This window comes from Solanum tuberosum, unplaced genomic scaffold (assembly GCF_000226075.1).
Source record: "Solanum tuberosum cultivar DM 1-3 516 R44 unplaced genomic scaffold, SolTub_3.0 scf00013, whole genome shotgun sequence".
NCBI classification, from domain to species: domain Eukaryota; kingdom Viridiplantae; phylum Streptophyta; class Magnoliopsida; order Solanales; family Solanaceae; genus Solanum; species Solanum tuberosum.
Window position 1 is genome coordinate 171621 of NW_006238940.1, and position 19881 is coordinate 191501.

The 19881-nt window shown below is 34.0% G+C and overlaps 1 protein-coding gene across 1 annotated transcript; it reads left to right on the forward strand.

The window, feature by feature from the left end:
• The first annotated feature begins 13992 nt into the window (after positions 1-13992).
• LOC102591612 (probable serine/threonine-protein kinase Cx32, chloroplastic) lies at positions 13993-19616 on the forward strand. The gene is made up of 6 exons (XM_006339942.2): positions 13993-14458; positions 14792-15120; positions 16646-16781; positions 16865-17007; positions 18197-18320; positions 18922-19616. The coding sequence occupies exons 1-6, from the start codon at positions 14377-14379 to the stop codon at positions 19353-19355; spliced, it is 1248 nt and encodes a 415-aa protein (XP_006340004.1). The 5' UTR covers positions 13993-14376; the 3' UTR covers positions 19356-19616.
• The last annotated feature ends 265 nt before the right edge of the window (positions 19617-19881 follow it).

A 19881-nucleotide genomic window follows, 5' to 3' on the forward strand; every position in this document is an offset into this window, starting at 1 on the left:
TAGCAGATGGCAGGTGATGGGTGCAGGATTCTTCGAAAAAGCGCGGGCTGACTCGGGCATCTGAAGCTTTGAAGCAGCCGCCGGGTTATCAACAACTTTTGACCTGTTTGCCTGGACATAAGATATCTAAAACAGCTTTGCATGAACATCTCAATGTCCAAGATAAAAAGAACGAGGGAAGAATCGACGAGGCGAGTGTTCTCGAAGAGAAAATCGTGATGGAAAAAGCGTGAGGAGAATTCGAAACTCGAGATGTTAGAAGGTGCAAATCAATGGGTGTAGGAGCTAAGAGGCAGGGCTGGTTCCTTTTCGGCGCCCGGTTATTCAAACAAAAAGGAAAAGGCCCTACTTAGTTTCGCCGTCTCGTAGAGCGACTCTCAACGAGGACGTTGAGACTGTTCGGAAAAAAAAAAGGGCAATAAAAAAGACTTGCTTTTGACGCCCCGTTGTGCCAACCAGCAGCGGGATGCTACTTACGAGCTGGTCAGGGACAGGTTCTGATCACTGTCTCATTTCTTTATGTAATTTGCCCCGCCCCGGGATTGTTCTTCCTATTTGACCCGAAATCGATCGATCTAGTCTTGAGCAGGTCTTGATGAAGCTACTTCGGACTAAAGGCTGTAAGAACTCGAGCTACTACTTCTGACTTAGACGTCCTGAAATTCATGTATTTAGATTGAGTTACGATCTCAACCTGTGATTTAGAAGTTTCGGCCAGAGAGCGCAGATTCAAATCAGGCAGCATGTTTAGATTAGGGTACTTTTTTCTTAAGTCGCGGTCATGTCTTGTGCTTGGCGAATAAAGTGGGTCACCCTCTTTTTGGCTTCGGCCAAACATTTTTTTCGCTGGTCGAGCTTTCTACAAAAAAAGTGAAACTCTTTCATTTCATAGAAGTTCATTCTTATTCTTACGAAGAAAATAGACACCGACATAGCAGAATTCGAATCCGCTGGCTCAGATGAGTGGCTCTTGGCTTCGTAAACATATCTATGTTCTTGCTTTTTCACAGCTATAAAAGCTATGCTTGTCAATCGAGTAGGTGATTTTGGATTAGCTCCTGGGGTACAGGGAAGGTGGAAGAAATTCAGTCTTGACCGACGGTTGCTTGCAAGAGGTGGCGATCGGTAGTGTTCCAAAGCAGCTTTTGACCAAAAGAGAGATTAGATTGACTTCCTAGATCATGGAACCAGCTAGGACCGGAACGACTATCGACCATACAACTGTGGTAATGCTGCATCATTTGGGCGCTTGAGAGAACCATGTCGAAGAAACTCGAAGAGAGATGAAATCTCTGAGCAGACAACAAGGGCTGCGGGAACGAGTGTTGTGTTTACCTCGACCGATACCACCATTCATTACCGTGCCACTCCCCATGCATGCTGATAAGAAAAAGGTCAACCCGGTGGCACATCGACGTCTCGAGCGAGTGAGAGCCTCGTCAGCTCCGAGAATAGAAGTGGTTTGTTTTCTTTCTATACGAGAAAGAGGGGGAACTAGATGATCTTACTACTCCAACTGTAACTGGATCGAAAAGAGAGATGAGCGTCAAGTGGTTGATATTATCCCTCCCGGACTAGAACTTCTTGTTTTCGGGGGCGTTGAGGGACCCAGCCCAGACAACTTTGGAGCAACTGGATGAAATGATAGGGGGGGATTCCGTTCTGCAGAGCTTCCTCTTGTTCAGAGCAAAGAGAGCACTTGCGTGTGGAAGACTAGTGGATCCAAGCACAGCGCAGCCAAGAGGGTCCAAGATTGCTTCACCGAATGGCTTTCTGATCTCATTTCCTTCTATTCATCATATTTTTGCGTACCATTGGAATTGCTATGTAGGCTTTTGTTTACCGAGGGTTCGAATCCCTCTCTTTCCGCACTTTCACCTAATTCACTAAAGTTAATGACCGAAATGTATCAAATAGCAATGGAAAAAATGATTCCAACAGTTAGACCTTTCTTTGATATATATTCTCAAATAGAAAGAAGTGCTTCTAACTAATTCTGTCTGAGCCTTGAATGAACTACATTCTCTTCGATCCCTTTCCGGAACCATCCCTAGACCTCTTCTTTTGAATGTTTTCGAATTTCCCTTGCTTTCTTTTTGCTCCGCTCGTGCGTGGCACTCCTTACTCGCGGAGCGGCTAGCCGATGCTTCTGCCTTTCCACTTTCCACGAGTTAAAAAATGTAACGATAGCTAATAGAACTAGAGAGCTAGGGAGAAATACTTGTAGCGAGTAAAGAACGATTTCACTTGGGTGTTTGTAGTAGTATTAAAAAGAGAGGTTCTTCGTGTCTAAGGCTGGGCACCGGAACGACTTGTACCGGTACCATTCCGGTCCGTTTTGGTCCGGTAGTATTCGGGAAGGGATGGGATACATTGAACCGGTACACAGAACGGAACGGTACCATGATTTGGTACCGGTATACCGGTACCGGTAAATCTTTTTTAATTAAAATAAAAAAAATATTTTTGTCATTATTTACTTTTATTAGCATTTCTTTTTGTTATTTAATTTTTTAAAATTACAAACTTAAGTTATTTAACTTACAAGTTATAAGAATAACTTAATAACTTATAAACTTCGAAAGATTCAAATCTTTAAAACTTATAACATAACTACATAAGCTCAAAAACTAAAAAAAAACTTTATTAAACTCAACTTACAAACTTATATACGTAAAAATTTAAAAAAATATTACTTTAAAATAAACTTAAGTAAAATTATTATAAATTTTAAAACTTAAATACTATAAACTAATATAACTTAGAAAATAAAAAAACATTCGTATTTTCGTAATTCAAAATAACTCAAAAAAATAATTATTTTTTGAAATAGCTATATGTGTCGTCCCTTTTATCCCATCCCGTTCCGTTTCGATCCATTCCGGTCTGTCCCGGTATATAGTGGGACGGGACGGAACTGAGCCTCCATACCGGAGTTCCGGTCCGGTTCATCCCGGTACCGGTCAACAACCCGGTCAAACCGTCCCGTTCCGGTCCGGTACCGGTTCGTTCTGGTCCGGTGGTCCCATTCCGGTCCGTGCCCAGCCTTATCCGTGTCGAGAGAGATCTTAGATTTCGTAAGTAACAATAGCGCAAAAGCAGGCGGCGGAGATCCGCAAAGTACGTAGATCCACCCGTCTTCGTTTTCCTATTCGTAGGTTTGTATCAACTAAGTCTCTGTCTACTTCCCACGAGTATTTTTTGCAATTTCATCCATCTTTTTTAACCCGATACCCCTACGCGCTGTGAACGCCGAAATTGGTTTTGTGTTCCGTTCATGGATTTTCAATAAGTCAATACCAAGATTTGCTTTCTGCGCCTACTGATGTGATGATAATTCAGAAGTTTTTTTGCAAAGAAGAAGGGCCCTGTTCGTTGCTGCTATAACTCGTGCTTGAAGCTTCTATTAGCGCTGAGGTGAGATATGAGATAGTATAGAAGGGGAGTGTTGAGTCCTATCCAACGGTAATCCTTCGTCATTTCCAGTCTACCTCATCTCCCAAGCCTGATGAATGGGGCTTTGTGTTTTCACATCGAGAATTATAGTTGGTACACGTAGGCCCAACACCAGAGGTTGGTTGGCTTGTTTGTACCCACGGGGCACATTGAACACCAACTCAACTTACCCCACAAGGCCTGATATCGTACTCCTTTTGAACGGTTTCATTCTAAAGTCATCCCTTCTACTGACCGAACCCTTAGTTCGGGGGCCTTCGTCAACATGTTACGAAGCTCCCAAGGAATGTTCCTGATCTGCAAACAGAACCGAAGGAGGTTACCGCGACAACAAACCAGCATGCATGATTTAGAGATCCTTTGATCGTGTATTAGTTATAGCTAGCCTCTTTCTGTCCTCCTATCCGATAAGCAATGTCAAGCCCAGTCCTAGTGACCCATTGGATTGGATTTCTCCCTTAGACGGACTCCCAACAAGTGACGGAGACAGACGATTTAAACAACGGAAAATCAAAAGAAAATAGTATCGAGAATGACTAGAAAGATGGAAACGAGACCGGAAAAGAAGCTAGCGAACCTAGGGTTAACACTAAGGTAGGGGCAAAAGGGAAAAGAACGATGTTTGATGTGAACGGAAGAACACATTTCGCAATTTCATTATTTCATTGACGGGTTTTCACGACGTAAGCTTCTGCTCCTATTGATGTTGGAGGCATAAGCGAGCAACATATAGACTAAGGTTTCCCATCACCCCCTCACTCTTTTTTGAAGGCCCTTTCAATTCTCTTTCTAGTATGCTTCCTCCATAAGAACACTGGAAACTGATTTGAAAACAAAACATTCGTTCCGTGACGTGAGGCTCCAGCTTAAAACTTTGAAACCATACCAAATCATACTCGGCAACTGAAGCATGGAGGAGAAGAGCCGGAAAACACACACCTATCTTTGATGAAAGAAGCCGCAAGTTTAGGTAGAAAGAACGGCCAGTGTCAGAGAGATGACTCTGGCATAAATGCCACTAGGTCATCTATGATTTGCATCTGCAAGAATGAAGGACAGAAGCCGAGGCTGCTGGACCACCAGATTGTTGGACTGGCACCACAGATGAGAAGCTTTTACACTCCGTCAAGCCTGTACGAGTAGTGAAGAAGTATAGATTTAGTTGGTTGTTGACCGACGGAAAACATGGGATCAAAAAAGGCAATAAATCAGAATTGAGAAAATAATTCAAAAAATCTTGGTAAACACTGGAATCCTTTACCCCGTTGATACCAAATCCTGTAAAAAAAAAGTGGATGCAGATTAAGGGGGAAAGACTTTGATTGGGAAAGGGGCATCTCAGCGGCGGGATTGAATACCCGGATCGAATCAGAGTTCACGCCACCCGCCCCACTAAACCAACTTGAATCTGAACTACGATTCAGATCAAGTCTTACCGAAATAGGATTTCCTTTTCGTGCCATATGCGCCCCGGTGACCTACCAATTGTAGAAGTAGGAACCGATAACGGATGGTCCCCGCCAACTACTTATCTCTCTTCCTCGCATTCCATTCATGACCTAACGACTATCCCTCTTTCGGGGAGGGAATCACTTGCTATAAATATTTGCTAATTAAAAAAAATTCTTCGGAAAAGAATATATATAAAAAGAAAAAAAATTATTTGGAAAAAAGACACTAACAATAAGAATATTTTTGGATCAAACTATTAATGACAAGTATTTTTAGACCAAATTACTATTAACAAAATACATTTTATTCAATAACACATAGTTACATACTTTAAGAATATTTTGAACTCTTTTCCGTAGTTTTTTTTTTTTTTTTTTAAAATTTAATACACAGTACCGGCTCAATTGTATAAAAGAAAAGGCATGTGCCTTTAGACCCCAAATCTAAGCGACCTCATTTTTCTTTAACAATGATAGCTTATAGATTGAATACTATTCGTAGAAAAAGTAATTTTTTGTATAACTTTGACATATTTGAAGTACTATATTCAATGAAAGATAACATAAATTGATTATATTATTAAATAAATAAATAAAGGATATTCAAGGAAATAAATTCTATATTAGTTATTAACAATGTTTTAATATTTAAAGCTTCAATTTTATTTTAGTTTTAGATCATTAATATGCTTGAGCCGTTCCAATTAATACATGACTAACTTAGACCCAAAAAAGTTGTCCACTTCAATTCCACTTATATAAAAAATAAATGTTGAAGGATTTATAATAGATTATGATATTCCCTTATCATAAAGCATAGCTGTCCTCTAGTCTGTCAAAAGTGGTAAAATCAAAGTTTATTAGCACTTTGATTACATAATTACCATTCAAATAATTATTGATCATTATTTAATTTGACCAATCTTTGTTTAAAAAATTCCTCAACTTATACATCAATTATCGACTAAAGTAAGCTCAATCACTTATTCTGCCACTTTAACAAGGACTTTGAAATTTGTATGCACTTTACAAATGACTATTTAATATTTCAATAGAGAAACAATTACTTAATAATTTCTTTCTATTTGCTTTAAATTTAGTGAATAAAGTTATCGATATTTATATTGAAAAGACGTAATAAATAGGAGTAACTGATAAAATAATCAAACGTAGGTAAATTGATCTTGACATCATTTTGATTTTTCTTCTAGAAAGAGGACTTAAAGATTTGATCTAAGTAGTAGTTATTTGTTTATTCATAAGATGAAGTATATTATACATCAACTCTAGTGTCATTTTGCAAAATAATCTTTTTTATTTTCCACTTCCATTTTCAAACATTGACTTTCTATTTTCTAACGTAAGATGGTTGAATTTTGGAAGTGGAAAAATGTACTTCCGTCCTTATTTACTTCTCAAATTTTGACTTTGATACACTTATTAAAAAAATAATTATTGATATAATGAGTTTACTGTTTTTGTCTCTATTATTGATAAAGTTTCAAACATATTTATTCACTATATTTTTCAAAGACAATAACTCTTTTTTATCGGATGTCCCCGAAGGGACCAAAGACAATAACTCAATAGTAATAAATTGGGAGGATAATAATAATAAAAATTGTCCATCAAGTAAAAAGAAAAAATCAAATTAAGAAATATTTGACAAGTAAATAAGAACGGAGGGAGTATATGTAACAACATTAATTGGGGTTGAAATTAAATTGTTATACTTTCAATATAATCTGATTTGTCACATCATATGGTTAATCCAGACTAGACCGACATAAATAAACTTTAAATTTAATTGTGGTATATTTCTAAAAAAATCTTTTTCTCCCTTTCAAAACAGTTGTTGTGATCCCTAAAATTACTATAAAATGCCCTTTTAATTCAGAATTTGATGTTTTCTAATGTCGCAATAATTATAACTTAACTACACATGTATCAATTCCACCACATATCGATTCTATATTTTGACCCAAACAGTGTTCCTGCTATACACACTGGGTGGGGTAGGGTCAGTAGCGTCAAGATTTTTACTAGGAGAGTTCGAAATATAAAAAATAAATATATAAAGAGATCAAATTTTTTTTTGATACTACTATATATATATGTAAAAAATTTATTTTAATTACATATAAATATTGTAATTTTCGTCGAAGGGAGGCTCCGCCCCTGGTTGGGGACATTGGGGAATTGATTAGAAAACAAATACGAGCTCCCTCTGTTCACTTTTACATAATTAGAATTTTAAAAATAGATTTCACTTTTAATAAATAAAAGAATAATAGTAAATTTTTTTTGTATACCCTCAAAATAAATTGTTTATTCGTCAAATCTCTTTTTCAAAAAAAATGAAGTTCTTTTTCATTAGAAGCAGAAATATTGCGCGTTAAACATTTATTTTTTTTGTTTGTTTTTGAAGTTTATCATATGTGTGGCGGAGCCAGAAATTTCACCAAGAATGTTCAAATTTTAAACAATTGATAAATTATTTTTTAGGGGGAGTGGGTTCACAAAATTTAAGAATTAAATTACATATCACTTAATAACTAAATCATACAAAAACTTAAAATTATAAAACTATCAATAGTATAAATCAAAACTAATGGAGAAAAGTCAACAAAAATAATTTTAGCTACTAATTGAATATACTTCCTCTAGTTCATATTAAGTGAATTGTTAAGACTTTTTTCATGATCCATAATAACTGGATAGTTCAAAGTTTAAGAGAATGATTGAAACTTTTTTTCATATTTACCTTTTCTTTTAATAAGATTCTTAACTATTTTACATTTTCTAAAAGAATAGTGAAAATGTAAAATAGTTTAGAAATAATCAAAAGTATAATAGTGGATAGTAATCTTTGATTTTATATTTAAAAATAATTTTTTGAAAGTGTGTTATATCTAATAATTCACTTAATATGGATTGAAAATATAAAGATAAAATCTTAATTATTAAGTTAATCAAACTTTATGATTAATTGTTAGGTTAATCAAAATTTAAGGCTAAAATATGAAGAAGAATAGAAGATATGGGGCGCAGCTACTGAGGATCAAACCTCAGACCTTAAAGTTATAAATTTGCACGCTTACTGCTAGACTACCGATCTTTGTTGTGTCTAAGGGTATTCAATTTATTATATATCTAGATATTAAACAATATTCTACCTATGTACACCATATAATTTTTCGACGAAAGATGTTCAACTGACCACCCTTACTTGGTTGTAGCTCCCTCCTTTTATTGCTATTGATACATATCCAATGTTTGCACTATCATAACATATACATACGTAGTTACGTACACTAGACTAACCCTGAAAAAGTGAAGAACCAAATTAACTTAGGATTAAGCACTAAATTATCATGACATATATATATATATATATATATATATATATATATCATGGATGGGTTTGTTTCTCTAGAGAGCTTAACGTGATGGAATTTATTTCATACGTCCTTATGCCCAACTTTTATAGTTGAATCTAAATATAATTAAAAGTGATCCTACCTTCCCACATGACAATTTTTTTTTTAAAAAAAAGGAGTCAAATTTGTACTCTCTTTTGGGTGTTCAATTTTGTTTGTTCATGCATTTACTTTGGTGAATAATATTCTTTTACGTCATCATTTCACTTAAAATATGACACAATTATTTTTAGAAAATATTAATTTTCTTAGATTATTTAATAAATAATAATATTTTATTTGATTTCTATTTAGTATCATTATCCCTATTTTATTTTTATTGTGTTCGATCCACTTAATATTTTATTGTGAAGAAAAATCAATTAAAAATAAATATTAAAGTGACTTAATAACACCAATTTGATAAGCGTTATCTTCACTTATTTCTTAAATTACTTTATGTTCAGTCAAAAAATGTCACATAAATTAAGTCGGAGGGAGTTTACTTCCATTAGAATATAGATATCATATAAAAACTTGTCCGGATATTAGGTGTGTGAATAATTATTGGAAATAAATTAAGGGACAAAATATGTAGAGATTACCTGAGAGTTAAGTACCAACATAACCAAAACCAAAAGCAGACTAAATTAAGGTGATACACATGCAAGGAAATATTCAACTAATTATAAAGAACCCAAAATTGTTTCTTTTTTTGGGTCATTTTATGTGTTTTGCGGCAACGTTGAAAATATTTTGCTGCGTTCTCACTAATACTTTTCAAGTTACGACAAAATCATATCTTACAAAATTGTGATGCATCATACATCTTTGTTTTTGTCAACTGAGTTAATTGTACATAGAGCGTCAAAGTCAGAATTTAACGTTTATGAGTTCAAAATTTTAATTCATTTAAGTCTAAATTAATAATTTATATATATTTATTATATCTCCTTAAGATAAATATAAGATTTGAACAAAGATATTAAATTCGACTGAAAAAATCATAACTTTTATTCTAGCTCCACACCGAATTCTAAGGAAGAAATATGCAGCATCTGCACTTCAAAATGAATTTAAATTTTTATCATGTGGGTGTTTGTTTTTCTCTATTAACACCTTATCTTTATTCTTTTAATCTTTTAACTCCAATCTATTGATAATTTAAAATTATAATAAAAAATTTGAAGGATAATTTTATTTCTTTTTGTCGTGAAAAATTTAGATATTCAGAATCTAACCTCATTTTTTTTTTTTTGTTGGAACCCCTTTTAATAACAAGGAAAAATACTAAACGATAGGTAAAAAGTATGACAAGAGTATGAAATTCATATGTTCCAAAAGTGTAATACACAACAAAATTGAGCATTTTGGGCTAATACATTATACACGAGTTAGTTTGGATCTATTCCCTTAAAAATAAAGTGGTTAAAAAACCAATGAAATATAAGTACTTCCTCAATTTACTTTTTTCATATTCACGAAAGGCAGTTTGATTGATTATCAGAATTAAATTGAATTAGACTAATTTAATATTTAAAATTTAGATTTTTAAAAACTATACATAAAATATTATGAGTTTTAATCCTTTCATATTAATATAATGATAAAATACATCTTAAAATATTAATCAAAATTCATGTAGTTTAGCTTTACAAAAAATGAAACGTTATATCTTTACTCGGAAGATATTTTGGGCTAGGAAATTGGAAAGACAGCTAAATTGGAATATTGCTTAGTGCAACAGCAGTACTATATAGAAATTCCATTGACTAAGTCTGATCAATTATAAGGATATATATAATAAAATGTTTATAAAATGCATGAGAATCTCAATGTGTAAGTACCTGACCTAAAATAGTAATCCATATAATAAGGATTAGTAATGTATATTAATTAAATTAAGAAGTGCACTTGGTTGGAATAATGATTATTTGGAAGGGTTAAAAATACCCTTAAACTATCCGAAATAGATCAGATTTACCATTAAACTATATTTCGGCTCAAAACTACCCTTTCCGTCAAACTATTGGGTCAAAAGTGCCCTTCTTATTAACGGAAGTTGTTCAATGTCATGTGGATGCCACATTGCACGCCAATAGGGTTCCACTGCCACATAGACTAAACGGAAAAGGGTAAAAAATATCCTTAAAACTATCCAAAATAGCTCATATTTACCTTTAAACTATATTTCGGCTCAAAACTACCATTCCCATCAAACTATTGGGTCAAAATTACCCTTCTTATTAACGAAAGTTGTTAAATGCCATGTGGATGCCACATTGCATGCCAATAGGGTTCCACTGCCACATAGACTACATCTCTAAATCCTAATTACTCTCTCCCCCCCCCTCATTTTATTATTTTCCAGAAACGATTTCACCCTTTCTCCCTCATTTCGCGGCTAGGGTTTCACAGTTTTCTCGTGGCTGGGTTTCAAAGTGGATATTCGTGGTTGTAGGTTAGTAATTTTTTTTTCTTGTTTTATTATGTTTACGATTTCAAAGCATGATGTTAGGATTTCACAACTTTCCCCTCATTTCATGGCTAGGGTTTCATAGCTTTCTTCGGGGCTGGGTTTCAAAGTGGATATTCGTGGTTGTAGGTTAGTAAATCTTTTTTCTTATTTTATTATGTTCACGATTTCAAAGCATGATAGTTAGGATTTCACAACTTTTCCCTCATTTCACGGCTAGAGTTTTATAGCTTTCTTTGGGGCATGGTTTCAAAGTGGATATTCGTGGTTGTAGGTTAGTAAATCTTTTTTCTTATTTTATTATGTTCACGATTTCAAAGCATGATAGTTAGGATTTCACAACTTTTCCCTCATTTCACGGCTAGAGTTTTATAGCTTTCTTTGGGGCATGGTTTCAAAGTGGATATTCGTGGTTGTAGGTTAGTAAATCTTTTTTCAGTTTCTGGAAAATAATGAAATGAGGGGAAAAAGAGTAATTAAGATTTAGGGATTTAGTCTATGTGGCAGTGGAAACCTTTTGGCGTGCAATGTGGCATCCACATGGCATTTAACAACTTCTGTTAATAAGAAGGGCACTTTTGACCCAATAGTTTGACAGAAAGGGTAGTTTTGAGCCGAAATATAGTTTAAGGGTAAATATAAGTTATTTCAGATAGTTTAAGGATATTTTTGACCCTTTACCTTTTAGTCTATGTGGCAGTGGAATCCTATTGGTGTGCAATGTGGCATCCACATGACCTTTAACAACTTCCATTAATAAGAAGGGCACTTTTGACCCAATAGTTTGACAGAAAGGGTAGTTTTGAGCCGAAATATAGTTTAAGGTAAATATGAGCTATTTCGGATAGTTTAAGGGTATTTTTGACCCTTTTCCGATGATTATTCCATACATTATTAGGAGTATTGAGGTAAAATACCGCTCAGATTATGAAGCTATATATATTTTTTAAGAAAATGAGTCATTTTTTTAAAACAAAAATATAAGATTAATTAATAATAATGTTATCAAATTGGATAATATTTTGATTACTAAAGAATATCAATCATAATATTTAGATAAAGTTTAAACTTTATTGTTAAAAGTGAACGTGAATAGACAAATGAAAAAGTTGAACAATCGAAGTGCTTGGCTCAAACAACAAAAAAATTCCTCCTAAAATAAAGTGAACTATAGGAATGATCATCATACAAGATGATCTTGAATTTTTGGCATTGCTTGATAAAATTTCTGATAAAACAACCTTTGCTTAAGAAAATTTGCTAGACAAAATTTTTGTTGTCAATCAAACATAAATTGTGGGCATAAATTAGTTTTCCCTATATAATATAATTTTGGAATATTTCAATAAATAAAAAGTAGTGTGTGTTTAATTGATCACAAGATCTTACTTATAGTCAGAATTGGATGTGTTGCTCAATTGAACACAAATCATGATAGATGAGTAAGATTTGATAATATTCATTCTACATATCGTATTAAATTAGCCACAAGTTAAAAAAGTGCAAAATAGTAAGATTTGATGAATATTCATTCTACACAAATCATGTATCGATAAAAAATGTTTGAAGTATACAATTTTTTACAACTTTGTCCTCGTCATTCTTATAATTCACAAAATAATATTTTGCACTTTTTTAATTTAAAATGTGAGTTGCTAAATTAGTGTAAGAAAAGAATAATTGGCTTTGATCATGATTAATTTAGGCATAATACATATATATGCCCTTTAACTTGATCTCATTTTACATTTATACCCTCAAACTTTGGGTATGCACAAATAGACACTTAAACTTGTATAAAGTTGAACAAGTAGACACATTAGTCCTATGTGGCACAATACTCATAGGACACCATGTAGGATGCAAATTGTCATGTAGGATGCCACATAGGACATATGTGTCTATTTGTTCAATTTTATACACGTTTAAGTGTCTATTTATGTACACTCAAAGTTGAAGGACATAAATATAAAATGAGGCAAAGTTAAAGGGTATATTTATGTATTATGCCATTAATTTACAAGTAAAGTAACTTAATACGACTGAAATGTCATACATAATAGACAATAAATTGCACTATCTTTAACCTCTATAAGTTAATCTCAAATTTCGACCTTATAAACAAAATCAACTTATGCGTATTGTGCACATTACCATTAGAGCTTATGTCTGATAAACAAAAGAAATTTTGTTAAAAGATATTTTTTCCCCAAGATTTTAGCAAGCAAGGACGAAAATACAAAATCACCCCTTATGGTATTTTTTTTTGCAATATCCCTTTTAAAATGGCGTGACATTATCTACTTTAGATCAAGCCCTCTCAACTTTATTTTTATGGCTATCAATACGAAATTCTATTTACACATGTCCTATAATCTCTCCTTTAAACTAACTTTCACATAACTTATTATTCATTACTGATCATGAGCTAAAATAGTCCAAAAGTACTTGTAACATAATAAGATATTATTTGCTTCTAATCAAACTCACACAATTTTTTAAAATAAAATATCATACTAATAATAATATTCAACATATTACTTAACTTTTATTTTGAGATATCGATATCAATATAGTAGGAGTAGTACTTTATTCACAGACATTTTTTAACCAAAAAAAAAGGTGGCCTTCAAGTGGCCGACCATGTAATATAAATTTATACTCGTAAAATAACATACCAAGCAAGTCTCTTTATAGGACTTAAATACCCCTTCAATTTTATAATACGAGTGAAATACAGTACCCCTAAATTCTTATCAAATTTAGAGGTATTTTCAATACTTCTTTCAATTTTTTGTAAAAAGCTTTATGCTCCTACAAATGTTTGAGATTACTTGCTATGTAATGTGACGAATCAGAGATATATCTAAGTTTAATTAATCAAGTAGAGGAAGTGTTTTTAAGATTGTCAATGATTCAGAGAAAAACTAATAATTTCATAGATATTTTCAATACTTTTCTCCAAGAAAAACGAATGAACAAAAATTCTTTTTATAGTTGAGTTGTGTTCACTTGACTTAGACTTTTACAACGAAAGTGTCAAATTTAAAATCCTTTATTGAACTAAGCTTATCTAATACGATTTACTCTTTTACACCATTTATTTATTACTAGTAATAATATAAACAAAGTTCATTTTCTGTGTATGTATTCCAACAAGGATGACGACTTCGACTAAATTTTCTTTGTCATGTAAAAGAAATAGTAAGAAGAAAAAATGGTTAATGTAAACGGCAAAATTGGGCATAATTAATTTAATGATGACTCGGCCGTTGACTTGTCTTTGAGATTGGTGATTGCCATTGCCACGATCACAAAAACTTCAAATATCAGCTAAACCAGGAAACCACACTGTAAAATCCCAGCAATTTACAGTTGAAAATTTGGCGCATATATCTTATAATAATAATGGAATCAACAACAATATTAGTAGCTTTACTCTAAATTCAACCGTTTAGTCAAAAGTTACAACTTTGCTTTTCTCTTCATAAAAATCAAGATTTGTCCTTTTGAATGATGATAACTATCAGTTTAGTAGTATTGAGCTGAGAATAAGAAGAAAACGCAAAAATTGATGGGGAATTGTTTTGGATCGGAGATTCTTGACCCTAATCCTAGTACTAAAAGCAACTCATCAACTAGACCTTCCACCCCAGGTACATACTCACGTTTTTCTTGTTTTCTCTGTAGGTTAAAAAGTCTTAATTCTTTTTAGGAAAATGATTTTGTTCAAATTCCCAAATGGGTTCTTCCTTTTGCTATTTATGAGGAAGATTTTGACTTTTTCTTGATTTTCTGCATGTCATCTTGTGCAAAAGATGCTAATTTTCTCTCTTTGTTGAGTCTTTACTCCTGTTTCATTTTCTTGGCAATTTGTTGGTTGTTTATAGTTTTTGGTAAAGCCCCTTTTCAGATTCATAGCTTTTAGCTTAATTGGGAGTAAAAAGACTAGATTTTTGGGATTTATTAAATGAGTATTTTTTGTGCAGATACATCAAAGAACTACAGCAGTGGTGTTGGATTTTCGACTGGCAGTAGTACTGGGCGTAGCCGTTTTTCAGTGGCTGCAAGTGAGGATTCATGTTTGAATGGAGAAATATTGCCTACTCCAAATTTGAAGACATACAGTTTCTCTGATCTGAAGGCTGCCACAAGAAATTTCAAGTCTGACACGGTTTTGGGGGTGGGAGGTTTTGGGACCGTATTTAAAGGATGGGTTGATGAGAAGACGCTTACTCCAACTAAAGTTGGAACTGGGATGGTTGTTGCTATCAAGAAGTTGAACTCAGAGAGCGTGCAGGGATTTGAAGAGTGGCAGGTATGACAATTTTTTATACAATTGTAGGCATTTATTCTTTGCACAATGTTGGACCATCCTTTGTGGAAGAAGGCAATAGTTTGACCTTTTTTGTTGGAGAAAGATCTTTCATGACACATCTTAGGAAAATGCCCATGAATGGAAAGAACATATGCTACCTTGTTGCTGATCATTCGGGGACAATTATGTGGCGTTGGTTGTTAAATATGCTGAATAATTTGGGTATCCAGTTTTTGGTTAACTATTATGTATGAAACATTTGCAGTTTATGTTCTTTAGTCAAGTAAAATATGTTGGTAGACAGGCTAGTCAATGGTTAGACAGTGTCTCTGTAACAAACTAGGATTGCCTCTTACATGGATGAACTCTTTGATGAAGTTGAACGAATAAACTACTAAAGTGGAAAAATGTGTGTATTGAGACATCTTTATAAGTAATTCAATCTATATTTAGTTATTGAGAGATTTTAGTTCCGTAATTTGCATGTTTTCAAGCTGGAAACAGACATTGATCTTGCTAGTTCACATTGTGTACTGATTATACACAATTACTTGCTGAATGTAAAGTCCTCTGTTGGTTTGATTTGAGTTCATATTTCTCCATTTACATCCCAACGATACAGATAAAAAGTATGAGCTAAACTTTTGTAGTTTGCATAGCTATACACAGATTGTGCGAAATAATTTCTCCTCTTGTTAGTTTTGAGTTAACAATATCATATCATGCATCAAACTTCTTATCTTACTCCTAATCACACACTTTGGGCAATGAGTACTCATCTGCGTCCTGTTATAATACTACTTTCGTTTTTGTTGTTGAAATAATTTCTAGTAACTTCAAGTTAACTTGTTGCTGAACAGATTTTCTGCAACTGTATAGTGGCCCAATATTTAATTGATGTCTTCAGGTAATTGTAGTGTGCAGAGACATGAATAGTATAAGAGCTATCTGCCGATTTATATTAAAGGCCTCTCCAAAATTGTGGTGTCAGCCTTAGCAAATTTCATATCAGATAGGTAGTTTGTTGAGTGGAGGAGGAAGAATACAGCCTCTGAACATCCAAAATCCAGCCAACTCAGGAATAAAATGAACTGTTTTACAAAATTGACCCATATTTGAGATATGATTTGAAAAAAGATCAAGGGTTTCCATATGTATTATTGTTGAGATCTATACTACGCAAGTGTACGTGGTCGACAAGTATTATTCCTATGAGGACTTATTACTAACTTCAGACTAAATTAAGCTGTTTCTAACATCAATTGTGTCAGCTGTCACTGCCATTCCTGAAGTTGGGATGGGTGTACCTTTCTCTTTTAGAGAGAGTCGTACTGTTTAGTTATTTAGGTTTCTTATTTCCTTATTTAGCTATCAGGAGCGTGTACTTGAACTTTTCAATATTCTTGTTTTGTTTATCAACTAACTTCTGTATTGCTAGTTCACTTTTAAACTTTATATTATTTGTCATATATAGACTATAGTTAGATGCTTTAGCTAACACTCCTAATCGTTCAATTAACTGCAGGCAGAAGTGAACTTCTTAGGAAGGCTTTCACACCCAAACCTTGTTAAATTGCTGGGATATTGTTGGGAAGACAAGGAACTGTTACTTGTATATGAATTCATGCCAAAGGGAAGCTTGGAGAACCATCTTTTCAGAAGTAAGATGTTCTGTACTAGAGTTTCAACCAAAACAAGGTTAATAATGATATGATGCACTGATCTCTGTTATGTTGCTCTGCAGGGAGCACAGCTATTGAACCACTTTCTTGGGAGTTGCGGCTCAAAATCGCCATAGGAGCGGCACGAGGTTTAGCTTTTTTACATTCTTCAGAAAAGCAGATCATTTACAGAGATTTCAAGGCCTCCAATATTCTACTAGATGGGGTATGATCTTTTGACTTGTGATTCATTTGGTAGGCCAGTATTCTAAAATATTATAACAATAAGAGAATAAGGACAAACAAAAGCTAGATTCAAGAGTCAGCTACTACATTGGTTGGACCAGTGGCGGAGACACCCTTTAGTAATGGGTGTAATCCGACACCGTCTTGCAGAATTCTTTCTTTTATGTGTGTATAAACAATTTTTTTTCTAGAAAACAATATGTATATGTACAGTAGGTCGGCGGCTCGGTGCTACTTGTAAAATTTGCAAAATAATTATCAATTATGGTACACAAAGTGAAGTCTTAAAATGCTACAATCCCAGACCTAAACCCACGCACAAACCGAATAGTTACTAACTGATATCTCTGGGTAAAATCATGCATATGCCATTGCCCCTAGGGTTTTGGCCTAGTGCTTAGAGCATAGAGCAAGGTGTGTGTTAGGCGCACGTCATGCGTTCGAACCTCGTACTAGACAAAAGCTCGGTATACTCAGTATTTGAGTGAAGGGTAGAGGGGTACCCATCAAGCTTCGAACCATGTGGCACTGTTCCTCGGGAATTTCTTGATTATCAAAAATAAAATAATATCCTGCATATGCCATTGGTTTGACATATACTTGTTGCATATTCAATGCACTTGATACATCTTGTTAGTAGCTGGGTAATTTGGGTCAGTGGTTGTTTGACTGCCGTTGTTTGTTTTCATTTTTTCTGTTTGGAGTACGGGCATGTGATTGATTGAAGGGTATGGAATTTTACTATAGCTTATAATTAGTGCATATTCCTTATGTTTTCTCTTTCTTTTATTCCCTTCATCTTTCACACAATTGAAACATGAGCAAGGCCTAGAATCAGCTGGATTCCTGAAATTATTCATATATTATATTTTGGCTTTGGGAGGATTTCCCCTTCCATATGGTTCCCCAATATTTCTCATAGAGGCTGTGAGTTTGTATATTATGCGATGATATGAGTTATAATACTGAACTTGAACGTTTTGTTCTGTTTAATATCATCAAAATCCCTATCTGATCTCATATTGCTTTTTCTTTTCTGATGGAGAACTAAATGAAAGTATAAGGAGTATAACTATGTTTTTTCTTCAATGGATTTTCCTCCTTTCCAACTTTTATGTACATCTGCATAGGGGCCAAATTTTGAAAGTCTTCTACGTTTCTGTTTGTAGAGTTACCATGCAAAACTATCAGATTTTGGCTTAGCTAAAGTTGGGCCTTCAGCTGGGAACTCACATGTGACTACTCGTGTCATGGGCACATATGGTTATGCTGCTCCTGAATACATTGCAACAGGTGAGCACTATTTTCGAGCCCTTGTCCCATTACTTTTTAAGATGTACATATCAAATTATGAGCATAATTCCAGCCATTTTATCTCAAAAGTGATTCCATATTCTGGGGACTTTAATGGGTGAGAATCGCAAGTGACTTGAAGGCTTAGCTCTTTGACTCGAGGTTGCTTGGTTTTCAATAAGAAAATAACCGTAGTGCTTTATGAATTAGTTAAGTAATTGCATTCGCTTGTTTGATAGATTTGTCTCAACTTTCAATTCAAAGAGGCTCTCTGTGTGAACAAATATAACTTGCAGAAACTAGAACTTCACTATTTCTTCTTAAAATTTCATTGTAGTATCAATGCTTTCATATGTGATCTATGTATAACATTTTTCACGCTCTCCTGCATTGGCTCGGATTTCAGTACCTAAATATACATGCACATCTATTGAACCACCAGTAATAATTTGATCACCATATGCTATATGCATTAAATTATAGATGTACATCTGATTTGCCAGTGTGCAGAATAAGCAAGACTACCTTGAAAGAAAAAACTAGATCCCAGAAACATTTGCAGTATAATGTGTTAATCCAAGGATTCTTGTCATGTCAACAGGTCATCTGTATGTAAAAAGTGATGTATATGGATTTGGTGTCGTCTTGCTTGAGCTTTTAACAGGCTTACGAGCACTTGACACAAAACGACCTGGCGGACAGCATAATTTGGTGGACTGGATGAAACCGATGCTTTCTAACAAAAGGAAGCTGAAGTCCATTATGGACGCCCGAATGGAGGGCCAATATAGTTCAAAGGCAGCAACACTTACCGCTCAGCTTACTATGAAATGCCTAGAAGGAGAACCTAAGAAGAGGCCTTCTATGAAAGAAGTAGTGGAAGTGTTGGAACAAGTTGAATCCATAAAGGAGAAACCAAAAGCTTCCAAAAGCAAAACAGAGTCTTCATCTCATCGATACAAGCAGTCGCCCAGAAGTTATCCTTCTCCACGTGGTGCAAGCAACCATGGATCCGGAGCTGGATCTGGAAGATGACAGGTACAACTGGAAAGGCAAATGCGAGCTGCAGAAAATTGAGTTTGTTTATACATTTAATTGTATTGAAATTGTTGTAATCCAATTTGGTTAATCATTGTTTTGGATAACAAATTTTGTAAAATTGTCTGTCACATCTGTACTCCATGGGAATGAATGTATTTCTATCGTTTATAAGAATACTGATTTCATTTGTGGAAGGTATGACTACAGCTAAGATTAACAGGTAGTCCTGCCTGCTGAAATGTAAATTTGTGTAAGCCAAAAGCTCTTGTAAGGCTCATTGTATCTGAATTTGAATGCACATATGAATATTAATTAAAAGTAAAAAATTTAGGAATCCCATAATGTAAGGAGCAAATTACATCTTATCCCTACTTTTTTTCAATTTACAAAAATCCCTTAGAATTACTGCCATCCGGATACATCTCATTTTTTCGAATACATTACATTTGATACATTATACAACTATTTTGTTGAGATTAAAAAGGAAATTAAATATAAAATTAAATGTCAGTCCCCAAAT